Source organism: Nicotiana attenuata, unplaced genomic scaffold (genome assembly GCF_001879085.1).
Source record: "Nicotiana attenuata strain UT unplaced genomic scaffold, NIATTr2, whole genome shotgun sequence".
NCBI classification, from domain to species: Eukaryota; Viridiplantae; Streptophyta; class Magnoliopsida; order Solanales; family Solanaceae; genus Nicotiana; species Nicotiana attenuata.
In genome coordinates this window covers 44,363-58,220 of record NW_017674756.1, presented here as the reverse complement: position 1 = coordinate 58,220, position 13,858 = coordinate 44,363, and the positions used below count along the sequence as shown (strand labels likewise).

Genomic DNA, 13,858 nt, shown 5'->3' with positions numbered 1-13,858 from the left:
ATTTCTACAACTACTACACTAAATTAGCTAATTATGCAAAGTGCTACAACATACATAATACAGGATACATGGTGTGGGCGCCATGTGTACATTAAAACCAAGCTCCCAAGTATGTAAAATCATCCCCACACACTCCACACTTATCCCAATATCATATACAACTACACTCGGTTACTCAGACTTCACCAGTGCACAAAATATTCATTCAAATATTTTAACAAATACCTTGTGGGCACGAAGTGTGTGCAACTTAATATAACAATGGTGGAACATGGTGACCCTCCAAAATTTCAACAAAGTAGAGGAAATTGTAGTTTACTTCTCCGTATACAATACAACCACAAACCAATTTTGTCCCACATTTGGGCCACCTACCATAGAACAAGTCTTAAGAAGCAACTTAGGGCAAAATTTGGGGATTAGGGCATTTGGGAGGGGGGATATTTATTATCATCTACCAATTAAAAGAAGAAGAAGAAGAAGAAGAAGAAGAAGAAGAAGAAGAAGATGAGGAACATACCTGTAGGATTTACGATGAGAGCAAGAGAGAAGCTTGAAAAATTTGAGAGAGAGAAGGGAGAAGAAGCTCGACAGAAGCTTGAAAGAGGGAAAGAGTTACGTGAGTGAGAGAGAAAAATAGAGTTAAGGTGTTGGAATTATGTTTTAATTTAAGATGGGTATGGTTATGGATTGTAAGGTAGGTTATAATGTTAGAATATATGGGTATATGGGTCGGATTTTATGGGTATGGGTATGAACCTAATAAACAAAAATTAAAAATAAAAATAATTTATTTTTTACTTACCTGCACCCCCCAGCCCAGCGCCCCACGCTAGGCCTGGAGCTAGGGGGTTTCCACATACCGTAAAGTGCGTCACAGGTGGCGTGGGGCGCTGCCTGTGGCACTAGAAATTCGATTTTCTAATTTTTTTTTTAAAAAAAAGCCCGACCCCCAGCCCCCCGAGCACTTTATATATCCAATATACCCACACCATCCTACCTATAACTTCTATGTCTAAAAAAACATATCCAGTCTACTCTAACTAAAAATTTAAAAACTAGACTATGAAAGCAATAAAAATTGGGTTGCCTCCCAACAAACGCCTGATTTAACGTCGCGACACGACGCAGGACCTCGTTTACTCATCAGCGAGTACTACTTTGGCCTTCTCACGATCAATGATTCCTCCCCAATAGTGCTTGACTCTGTGTCCATTCACTAAAAAATTTCTTTCACCATGTAAAGCACGGAGCTCAACTCCACAATAAGGAGTGACTCTCACCACCTCAAATGGACCTAACGTCTCGATTTTAACTTCCCAGGAAACAACTTGAGCCTAGAATTGACCAATAGTACCTGTTGGCCCGGTTCGAAGTGACGTGGCTTGATACGCTTGTCATGCCATCATTTCGTTTTCTCTTTGTACAGCTTAGCATTTTCATAAGAGTGCAGCCTGAACTCATCTAACTCATTCAAATACAAGATTCTCTTCTCGCCTGCGGCTTCAGGGTCCATATTCAACTTTTTAACGGCCCAGTACGCTTTGTATTCAAGTTCAACAGGCAAGTGACATGCCTTCCCATAAACAAGCTTATACGGCGACACCCCAATTGGTGTTTTGTATGCAGTTCTATATGCCCACAAGGCATTATCTAACTTTGCAGCCAAATCCTTCCTATTCACACTCATTCTTTTCTCTAATATTTGCTTTATTTCTCTGTTGGACACCTCAACTTGTCCAATTGTCTGCGGATGATATGTCGTGGCAACTCTATGGCAGACCCCATATTTTGCTAGAAGGTTATTCAACGACCGATTGTAAAAATGTGTCCCTTCATCACTAATCAAGGCACGTGGAGTCTCAAACCTCGAGAATATGTTCTTCTTGACAAACGCAGCTACCACCATGGCATCATTTGTTGGTGATACGATCGCCTCTACCCATTTTGACATGTAGTCAACTTCTAGCAAGATATATTTGTTTCCTCTGGATAATGGGAATGGTCCCATAAAATCTATCCCCCACACATCAAAAATCTCGACCTCCAGGATATTATTCAAAGGCATCTCATGCCTCTTTGTGATTATTATTGTTCTTTAACACTGGTCACACTTATTAACAAATGCATGAGCGTCCTTGAAAAATGATGGCCAAAAGAACCCAGATTTTATTACCTTTGCAGCTGTCTTATCACCTTCATGATGGCCCCCATAAGGTGAGGCGTGACAATCATACAACACTAATTCCACCTCCTTTTCTGGAATGCATCTCCTGATCAACTTATCAGCACACTGCTTGTACAAGAATGCTTATCCTAGTAGTAGAAGTTCACATCATGTAGAAACCTCTTTCTACCTTCAGATTTGATTTCGGGAGGAAGTACCCCCACAGTTCACATATCTGCATACCATAGGGGAGGGTCTTGGGTGATAGCAAAAAGTTGCTCATCAGAAAATGCCTCTTTAATTTGTCCACCCTCTTCCACGTGGTCATGATTTTCTAGCCTTGATAGATGATCCGCTACTTGGTTCTCTGTGCCCTTTGATCTTGTATTTCTACATAAAATTCCTGCAACAACAAAACCCAGCGCATCAATCTAGACTTGGATTCTTTTTTTGTAAATAGATACTTGATTGCTGCATAATCGATATGGACTCTGACTTTTGTTCCCACCAAATATGCCCAAAATTTCTCAAAGGCCCACACAACGGCTAACAACTCATTTTCAGTGGTGGTGTAATTCAGTTGTGCATCATCAAGAGTCTTACTCGCATAGTAGATGGAATAAAATATATTGTCCTTCCTCTGGCCTAGCACTGCCCAATAGCATGGTCACTTGCATCACACATAAGTTCAAATCGTAAGGACCAATCCGGTGTTGCAATAATAAGGGCAGCCACCAACTGCTTTTTGAGCTCTTCAAATGCCTTAAGGCAGGCTTCATCAAAATTGAAAGTTACATCCTTTCAAGCAACCTGCACAAATGAGTACCAATTTTTGAAAAATCCTTAATAAAGCGTCTATAGAATACCGCGTGTCCCAAGAAACTCCGGACCCCCTTCATAGAAATGGTGGAGGTAATTTTTTAACCGCCTCCACCTTCGCCATATCAACTTCAATGCCGCTCTTTGACACTCTATGACCTAATACAATGCCTTCTTGCACCATAAAATGGCACTTTTCCCAATTCAACACTAGATTTATTTCTTCACAACGGGCCAACACCTTGCCCAAATTCTTCAAACAATCATCATAAGAAGACCCAAAGAATGAAAAATCATCCATAAAGACTTCCACAAATGTTTTCACCATATTAGTAAAAATAGCCATCATGCACCTCTGGAAAGTGGCAGGTGCATTACAAAGACCAAACGGCATTCGCTTGACAGCAAAAGTGCCATAAGGACATGTAAAAGTGGTCTTCTTCTGATCCTATGGGCATATGACAATCTGGTTGTATCCCTAATAACCATCAAGAAAGCAATAATATTCATGCCCCGCCAATCTGTCCAACATTGGGTCAATGAATGGAAGTGGGAAGTGGTCTTTACGAGTTGCTTTGTTTAGCCTTCTGTAATCAATGCAAACTCTCCACCCCATCACAGTGCGAATTGAAATTAGCTCATTTTTATTATTCTCTACCACGGTCATCTTCCCCTTTTTGGGCACACATTGCACTGGGCTTACCCAGTTGCTGTCTGAGATAGGAAAGATGATGTTACACCCCATGTATTCGTACGTAAGAGTACGTCTTAAGTCAATCGATGTAAGACAAAAAATAAGATCATATTTGAAAGTATATAAAGTAAGTTATCATGTTACCTCGGATGTTACATATATTGAAGATCATGAACAACAAGTACAAAGAGGGTTTGAAGGTTTAGAAGCTAAGGAATTGAACAAAATAATGTTTCGCCGAAAGTCAACAAGTTGGGAATGTTATAACATGTACTTTTGGGGTGATACTAGGGTGCTTAACATGATAAGGGGGTTATGTTATGAGTTATATTAGTCGTATGATAGTCGTATTCTATGTTTTGAAGTGAAGCGAGTTGTGGAACAAAAGTCGATGAAAGTCATCACAAGTTACGTTTATAAGTTTTACTGAAAATTTGGGTCAAATATAAATGCAATTTTCTCCCAATATACTTAGAGTTATTGTGTGTTCCGCCCATTAAATTGAAGCTCTGTGAGTCCAATTTCTAACACATTAAACCGTTTTTGTCAATACGACATCAGAATAGAGAGATATATGTATTTTTGCGAGACTGCGCAGGCTGCTAGGTGACAAGTAGGTGTGTCACCTACTTGCTTAAATGAGAGTCCAAAAAGGGGCTATTTCGGGTCGGCCAAAGAGCCCAATTTAAGGGATTATCTCCTGAAATATAACACCCATTACATAACATAATATAAATCCTTGCAAACATCCTCCCAAAAATTTTCCACAAATCCTAATTGATTTTTTCTCCCTTTCAAGTTCTAATTGAAGGTAAAACCTAGAGTTTGAAGAACCAAGATAGGAGATGATTTATCCAACAAATAAGGTAATTTTACTGCTCTCTTTCATCTATTTTTTCTGCTGTAAATTCATGGTAAGTCGTTCTATATTTGTAAGAACTCACGGGACAGTGATCGGAAGCCGTGAGTTCGAGTTATTCACTTGTAGCGGATTGTTTTGTGGATTGTTTTGTGTTGCTGTTGGGATGCGTGTTATTACTTTTTTGCAGAGTTTGGAGGAGGAAGGGTGTGGAGAAACAACACATAAATTTAGGGTGGTGGGTTGGTCATTCGGCGTAACATTTTTAGGCTGTTTGACACTACTACGGTGGTCGTTTTGTGTTTGAAGAGATTGGGGTGTGTAGGGATGTTTTGTATTTTGTGTTGTATATAAGGTTGAAAAATAATGTATATATGTTGTTATTGTTGTGTTCTTGTGTTGTTGGTGTTATCTTGAATTTGGAGGAAGTAAGGATTATAGGGGAGATGCTGCCCGTTTTAATACAAAATAAGCTTATCGTTTGTTATGCGATAGTTGTACCTTTCGTAACTTAGTGATAGTAATTATTATCATTTTTGTAGATTAAGGTGCGAAGAGGCGATTTCAACTTGGTGATTGGAAAGATTGTGATAAGCTATATTATGGCTAAACCTTTTCTTCATTTTGACATGATCCAGTAACTACATGTGTTTGATAACGAGACATAAAGAGAAGTTCATATTCTTGAATTTATGTACATTGTCCTAGTCTCATAAGTTATAGCATTCTCCCTCATAGGGACTTCATATTCAGTTTAGTTTTGTCTTCTTTCAGCCAATAGAGTAGAGTCTATATATATACAGTATTATAGTATTTTCACCACCAGCAAGCTATAATCGATGGGCAGGCCCCTATTGGGCAACCTCTGATCAGATGGTAAGTTATATACCGAGCCTACTGTGGTCGAGCGCCTATGAGCGAGCCTACAATGGTTGAGATATAGAGCCTAGTATGGCCAATCGCCTATGAACGAGCCTACTACGGCAGAGCAGTTACACATACCGAGCCTTATAAGGCCGGACAACTATTTTACTTACTATATTAAGAGAGATAAGTTAGTATCAGCAGGTAAGCATATCTTTAGATTATCTTTGACTCCCAGTTACTTTCAGTTTTTATATTATCATTTAGTTTCAGCTTTCAGTTATTATGTTGCCTTACATGCTCGGTACATTATTTCGTACTAACGTCCCTTTTGCCGGGGACGCTGCATTTCATGCCTGCAGGTCCTGATTTACAGTTGGACAGACCCCCCAGCAGACAGCGTCAAACATCAGCTTGGTTGGTAAGCTCCACTTTCTCAGAGTTACCAGGTCTAGACCTTGGAGTCCATTTTATATATACAGCTTTGATGGGTAGGTCGAGGCCCTGTCCCGACCATGGTACAATTCAATTATCTCTAAAGGCTTGTAGACGAGTCCTGTATAGTTTGTATATCAGTAGATGGTCATGGCAGCCTCGTCAGCCTGCACAGTTATATATATATATGTATATATATATATATATATATATGAGCTTTTGGGTATATTTACCCCTCATATGAGAGAGACGACATTTTCAGATGATTCAGAATATGGCCTCATCGGCCTAAGTTGAGGGTTACCCCTCTAGAGTTCACAATGAAGAGTGGTACGCTCGGGTCGAGTATGGCACCGGGTGCCGGTCACGCCTCTTCAAGTTGGGGCGTGATAGATGATACATGTATCGAGTCACTTAATTACTCATTCTTCATGACCTTTTTCATAATGGGATTTAATCTTTTTTGTTGCTCAACACTGGGGCGGTGTCCATCTTCCAAAAAGATTTTATGCATGCAAAACGATGGAATGATTCCTTTGATATCAGCAATTGTCCACCCAATAGCCTTTTTATGCTCGCGAAGTACTCTGAGCAATTTTTCTTCTAGCACATAGGTCAAGCTGGATGAGATAATCATTGGCAATGTCTCAGAGTTCCCCAAATAAGCATAGCACAAATGCACTGGAAGGGATTTAAGTTCTAGCTTTGGTGCTTCTTCAATAGATTGCTTAGGAGGGATCAGAGTGACAGGCCTGTCCAACTCCTCAAATCTCCCAAACCCATGGACATAATTGCTGGACATGTCAAGTACTTTCTCAATTTCTCCCATCATCTCATCTTCATTGTCTTCTTCATCCCTAATCAAAGCTCGTTCAAGTGGATCTATGGGGCTCATATACGGCACCAATGACGTAACATCACTTTCCACCACAGAAATCATGGATAGATCTTCATAGTAGGCTGGCAATTTGAGTGCTTTATACACATTGAACACCTCCACTTGGTCACCCACTCTCATCGTAATCTTACCTTCACATACATCAATTATAGCTTGGACCGTGGCTAAGAATGGACGCCCCAAAATAAAAAGGACTTCCTGATCAGGCTCTTAGTCCAAGATAATGAAATCAGTAGGGAATATGAAAGAATCCACTTGAACTAACACATCTTCAATTACACCTTCAGGATGAGCAAGGGAGCGATCAGCCAATTGCAAAATCACCGTGGTTGGGCGCGGCTCACCCAACCCCAACTGTCTGAACACAGATAGCGGCATCAAATTGATGCTCGCTCCAAGATCATACAAGGCTTGCCCGACTGTGTGCTTACCAATCGAGATTCGGATAGTGAAACTCCCTGGATCCTTCAATTTTTAAGATAGCTTGCTTTGAATTCTTGAGCTGTATTCCTTAGTGAGTGCCAAAATCTCGAACTCGGTCAACCTCATTTTATATGCCACTATGTCCTTGATGTATTTAGCATATTTGGGCACTTCTTGCGGGATGTCTACCAGTGGAATATTGATTTGCACCTACTTCAAAATATCAAGAAACTTTTTATAAGCGGCATTATCCTTCACCTTCTGCAATCTCTGAAGGAATGGAGATGGTGGCCTCGCAACTAATGGTGGGGGTTGCTTAGCCACCACCTCTTCAGGTGGCTTCTCTGACTCCTTTGATTTTTTTGATTCTGCTTCTATGGTGGCCGGTTTCTCATGAGAGGTCACTTGTTTTCTCTTTTTCGACTAGACTTTTTCTAACTATATCCCATTCCTCAATGACACGACATTAATAGGTGCCCTAGGATTTGCCTCAGTGTCACTTGGAAAGGCTCCAACTGGTCGAGTATTTTGGGCACTGGCAAGTTGCCATATTTGTCGCTCCAAATTTTGGATTGCTGCAATGTGAGTTTCTGCTTGAGCTTGCTGGTCAGCCATTAATTTATTCATCATCTCCTCAAGGTGACTCGTCGGGTTTGCAGGTTGTTCAGCCTGAGGTGGCTTATATTATTGTTGAGGTGTTTGTGGCTTGTACTGATTTTGAGCACCTTGGTTTCCACCCCTAGAGAAGTTTGGGTGGTTCCTCCAGTTAGGATTATAAGTTTTCCAATACTGGTTTGTCTGGCCCTATTTTCATTACCCACAAAACAGACAGACTCTGGATTAACTACGCATAAGCCGCTCGTGTGACCCTCTCCACATACCTCACAAAATATTTGAACATGTTGCACTGGCTAGGCTTGTTGCTTTTTGATAACCAATGTCATCTGATTGACTTGATTGTCCAATGTCACGACCCAATTCTATTATAGGTCGTGATGGCGCCCAGCGCCGCCGCTAGGCAAGCTACCAGTGAACTAACCACGTAATTTCTCTTTTTAATAGATTTCCATGTAATTAAACTCCCTAAGCTTGAAAAATTTAAGAAATAACAGATTTAGAATTAGATAAAATGAAAGCAGCTGAGTGTAATCATAACCATAGCAATAAACCAAAACCATAAGTCTATTAATGTGTATTCCAAGACCTGGTGTCACAAGTGTATGGGCTACTAGTAGAATATACAAAAGATTACTACTCTACTGTCTGAAATGAAATAGACAGAACAATAAATAAAAGAAAGACTTCGGCTGCTGCAGAACGGCTCGGAAGGGCAGCTCACCGTATAGTTTCGTAACAGGGATCAAGTATGCGCGCCGGACTGATATCCAGATGCACCAGCCTCAGATCCTGCACGTTAAGTGCAGAAGTGTAGCGTGATTACATAAATAACATGTACCCCGTAAGTATCCAGTCTAACCTCGAAGAAGTAGTGACGAGGGGTCGACTTTGACACTTATTATGGGCTAACAATAAAATGTCAAAATAATAACTAAGCATGGATTACACAAATATAGCTGAAAACTCAATAACAGAGATAATAAACACTTCTTCCACTAAGAGTATATCTCAAGTTTACTTTTCATCATTTAACAATTTATATTTCAAGTGAATGAACAATATCAATTATAATTGGTTCCAAAGATTTGTCACGCGCAAGTTATCCCGAGGTTGTATGGCCCGATCCAACATAATAATATTTAAATTGTGCACTGCCAAAGGTCAAACGGCATAAACCATAGTATCATCTATCTGCTACCGAGGCATTCGGCCCGCTCCACAAATAGAAAATACTTTACAGAAACAAAAATTCTCAATAACAGTTAAGTGTCCCATTCACAACTTCAAGTAAGTGAAATTTAACCTTTTTATAGTTCTTTTATCAGATTTCAAATGACTTAAGCAGTTAACTTAACAAGTAGGGTGCAAACATTGTAAGTATAGCATGATATGGGTCATAGACTACCCGGACAATAGCATAATTAGTAGCTACATACGGACTCTTGTCACCTCGTGCGTATGTAGCCCCCACAAATAGGAGCACATATTAATTAACTCACCTATGGGGTTAATTCTCACTTACAAGGTTAGAAAAGAGACTTATCTCGCCTCAAAGCCTACTTTCTGGTCCAAGATTGTGCTCAAACCCTCAATTCGGTGTCAAACAACTCGAAACTAGTCAAATATTATATAAAATAATCAATACATGTTCAAAAGTTCATATCCTAACTATCAAAGTGATTTCCCAAGCCTATTTGAAGAATCCCGGAAATTCACCCCCGGGCCCACTTGTCCGGATTCCGGAAATTTTTGAAGAAAGTTGTTACTCATAACCTCATGAACTCAAATATATGATTTTTACTAAATTCCATAACAAATTTCGTGGTTAAATCTTATTTTTATCAAAACCTTAGGTTTTCACCTAAACCCATAATTTTTACTAATTTACATATTTTAATCTATCCATAAACTATGTATTTAATTCACAATTGGTAGAAATTACTTACCTCAAAGTGTTAGATGAAATTCCCTCTCTAAGAGCTCCAAGAATCACCCAACAATGGAATAAATGAGCCAAAAATGACTAAGTCCCGCATTAAATGAAGGTTCTGCCTTCTGCGATTTCCGCACCTGCAGAGGGACTTCCGCTTCTGCGGGACCACTTCTGCGGTCAAAGTTCTGCTTTAGCGGAACAATCCAGGCCACTGTCCATCGCACCTGCAGAGCTGGGGCCGCTCCTGCGCAACCGTTGTTGCGACCGTTTCCTTCGCGCCTGCGGACACTGCCGTTTCTGCGGTCACAGTCATCGCACCTGCCCGTTCATAGGTGCGCTAAATTCCTTGCTCCCGCGGATCCTGGGCAGCCTTGGCTTGTCCGCTTTTGCGGATCTTGGCTCTCACCTGCGGCTGGCCAAGCGCAGGTGCGATTACACCAGCAGGTGGGAGCTTCAGCTGTTGCTCCCAAGTTCCAACTTGGTCCGAGTCTCGTCCGATTAACACCTGGGGGTCCCGAGGCCCCGCCCGAACATACAAACAAGTTTGGAATTCGGTTGAACTCTCGAAATGACCAAAATAACATCAAAACTAAGAATCACACCCCAAACCAATTGAATCAAAAATATGAACTTTAAGTTCTTCAATTTACTCCCAATGCACCGAAACGTACTTAAACTACTTGGAATGACACCAAATTTTGCATGCAAGTCTTAAATGACATTACGGAACTACTCCCGATCACGGAATCCCATTTGGACCTCAATATCACTAAAACCTACTCCAAACCAAATTTAAAGAACTTCAAAACCTTCAAAGAACCAACTTTCACTATTAGGCGCCGGAACGCTCTCGGGTCATCCAAAACACGATCCGAACATGCGCCTAAGTCTGAAATCATCATACAAACCTATTGGAACCGTCAAATTCTGATTCCGAGGTTGTTTACTCAAAATATTGACCAAAGTCAAACTTAGCCTTTTAAGGCCAACTTAAGGAACCAAGTGTTCCGATTTCAACCCGAACTCTTCCAAATCCCGAACTAATCATCCCCGCAAGTCATAAAACAGTAAAAGCACATACGGGGAGTCTTATTTAAGGGAACAGGGTTCTAAAAATCAAAACAACCGGTCGGGTCGTTACAGCCAATGTGGCAATCTGTGCTGATAATGCAAACACTACATCTAACTCGAGAACCCCTGGAGTTTTTTGCACTGTGTGTCTGCCCATCTCTCCTTGCCAATCAGGATTGCTTTTGGAGAATTTGTTCAATAATACATGTATCTCATCAAAGCTTTTCTCCAACACTTGACCTCCCATTGCAGCATCTACCATAATCTTTGTCTCAGAATGTAGCCCTTCTATGAAAGTGTGAGCTAACACTTCATTTGTCTGATTGTGATGAGGACAGTCTCTGAGCAGCCCCTTGAACCTTCTCATGCTGAGTATAAAGATTCCCCCGATCTCTGTTTGAAGGTGACTATCTTTCTTCTGATTTTTGCAGTTTTGCCTGAAGGGAAGAACCTTGCTAAAAAATCTCTCGCCAGATCATTTCGTGATGTAATAGAATTAGTTGGTTCTGCATTGAACCATCGCTTTGCTTTCCCAACAGAGAGAACGGGAACAGTGTGAGCCTCACATAGTCTGGAATGACTCTGTTAGTGATATAAGTATCACTAATCTCCAAGAAGTTCAGGATGTGTTGTTGTGGATCCTTGTGTGGAAGACCCATAAACTGCCCATTCACATGTAATAGCTGGATCGTGCTCTGTCTCAGCTCAAAGTGCCCAGTGATTCTAGGCTTCACAATGCTGGAGGTGACATTAGCAATGATGGGTATCGCAACCTCCTGAACCGCCATATGTTGCTCCTCTGCCATGTCCACAGGAAATTGAACAAGTGCCTGAAGATTATTTGTGTCCCTTGCTTCCCTCAACCACCTATGAAATGTTCTCTCAGGTTTGGGGTCAAAGCCATGAAGTCTATCCTGGCTTCTGACCCTTTGCATTAGATCAAGGTTTCTGAGCAGAGCAACAATTAAGTAACGTTAGACGTGACGAAATAAAAAATTAAAGTAGAAACTAGAAAGTAGTCAATATTCAAGTCCCCGACAACGGCGCCAAAAACTTATCGCTCCCAAACGCACACGCAAGTATACGTGGTCGTACATGTAATAAAATGATAAGTTGAGTGTCGAACCCACAGAGACTTGTATTAACTACCTACTTACTTCACCAATATCGTTATTCAGTCGAGTCAATCCGAATTCAAAAGTGTAATTATACTAAACGATAATTCTAGCTAGTAACTAAATTATCAAAAAGCAAAATAGTTGTTGTGTATTCAATAGAGACGAATATTCCAGGGTTGTGATCAATTCTCCAATCCTATTGTATTCTAAGTAACTCTCGCTTTCATACAATTCATTCATGGTTGCCAATTAATCGAACAATTGCTCTCGTAGCCTTCTCCCAAAGTACTACTCGCCTATTCAAAATAGATTAAAACACCTATATTCCTATGAAATCAATGTTTTAAGAATGCATTAAGATTACGATATTTAATTAAGCACGATGACTAGGTATATTCTTATGCTAACCACAAATCTCCCCCCCCCCCCCTCCCCCTCCTCAGAGTTAAGATGATGCCCTCTTTAATTCTTCTCTAATCTAAACATGGCTTCCCAAACATAGCATAGATAGTAAATAGAACCTAACTGCTGGCCAAACAATTAAGCAATTAATCACAGAATTGAAAAACGATCATATATTGGTGAATTATAATTAAGGTTAAGTCAACGTTAAACAACAATATTCATGGCTAAATCACAACTCCGGAACTATGGGTTTTAACCACTCATGATAATATCAAACAATTTCACAAGTGTTGAATAAATGAAAATACTAAGAAAAGATGAAGAAAACTGAGATATTCTCGCTCCCCGATGTTTCTCGTGTGTATTTTCCCTTGAAAGTGGCATCTCCTCTCTCAAAATAGGCTTAGTCTTGGTTTTATACACATTGGGTAGGTCTTGGGCCAAAATAACCTTGTCCCGGGCAACGTTGGAGAATTTCCTGTCGCCAGCGCCCAGGGCAGTGTTGGGCGCTGGCCCATTGAACATTCTGTAAACTGCCACAGGTGGCGTGAGGCGCTGCTTATATATATATATATTATATATATATATATATATATATATATATATATTACTCCTGTTTTGTGTATTTCGAATGTAATTCATGGTGTTTTTATATGTAGGAATCATCCGGAGGCAATCGGGAGCGAAATGTGCGAGATTAGAGCCAAAACGAGGAAATGCTGATTTCCAGTGCCATAAGCAGCGCCTCACACTTTAAGCTAAATATCAAAATACTTATGAATTACATTACAATAAATACTTTTATGTATACAATATTTTTAACACTTGTATACATGTAATTTCGTTAGTTCGGTTTCAATTTAATTTATTTTAGTTCAAACCAAACCAATTATGGTCGGATCTTTTTTCAACGCCAAACCAAATTAAACCAAATCATAATTAGTGACGGGGTGGGGTTGGGGAGGTTGGGTAGGGGAGGGGACTTGCTTGTGTGGGCCTAGGTGGGTTAGTGACGGGGATGTCGAGAGTGGTTGGGGGTAATGGTAGGGGTGAGAAGTGTGTAGAAACAGAGTTTCGAAAAATATTTTTCTTCCTTATGGAAGTCATTTAATTGAAATTGGAGGAAAATAAGTTCATTATGAATATAATTTTTCATACCAAACACACCTTTACTATACACATTATTTCATTATTCTTTTATTTCAAAACGAATAAGCAATATATTTCTATTTTTTGAAATGATATAATAGGTAAACAAATGTGATCAATAATCTACTTGAGATCATAAGTTTCAAAAAGTTATAGCCACACAATTATTAAAATATATTTAAGACTATAAATTTTAAAATTCTTTATTTCTTTCTTAAATTATGTTTCGAACCATACTACGTCACCTTGATTGGAATGGAGAGAATAAATCTTGTCTTTTACTTCTAACTAATGCAATAGATTTCGAACTCAATATTTTTGAGGAAATATAGATATCTAGGTGAAAATTTACTAATATAACAAATATTTAATATAAACCCATAATTTTATAGTACAACTACTTCA

General features: G+C 39.7%; 1 protein-coding gene across 1 annotated transcript; it reads right to left on the bottom strand.

The window, feature by feature from the left end:
* Positions 1-1,405: 1,405 nt before the first annotated feature.
* Positions 1,406-3,380, bottom strand: LOC109219225. The gene is made up of 5 exons (XM_019383665.1): positions 3,102-3,380; positions 2,839-2,965; positions 2,411-2,570; positions 2,177-2,273; positions 1,406-2,077 (listed from the first exon to the last, which is right to left on the bottom strand). Exons 1-5 carry the CDS (start codon positions 3,378-3,380, stop codon positions 1,406-1,408), a joined length of 1,335 nt encoding a protein of 444 aa, XP_019239210.1.
* Between the last annotated feature and the right edge of the window lie 10,478 nt (positions 3,381-13,858).

Coding starts and splice junctions, on each gene's coding strand:
- LOC109219225 (XM_019383665.1), bottom strand. CDS start 3,380: ATGCCGTTTGGTCTTTGTAATGCACCTGCCACTTTCCAGAGGTGCATG. Junction 2,966..3,101: donor TTGAAGTTGATATGGCGAAG/GTGGAGGCGGTT, acceptor GTTGCTTGAAAG/GATGTAACTTTCAATTTTGA. Junction 2,078..2,176: donor GTGATAAGACAGCTGCAAAG/GTAATAAAATCT, acceptor ATAATCACAAAG/AGGCATGAGATGCCTTTGAA.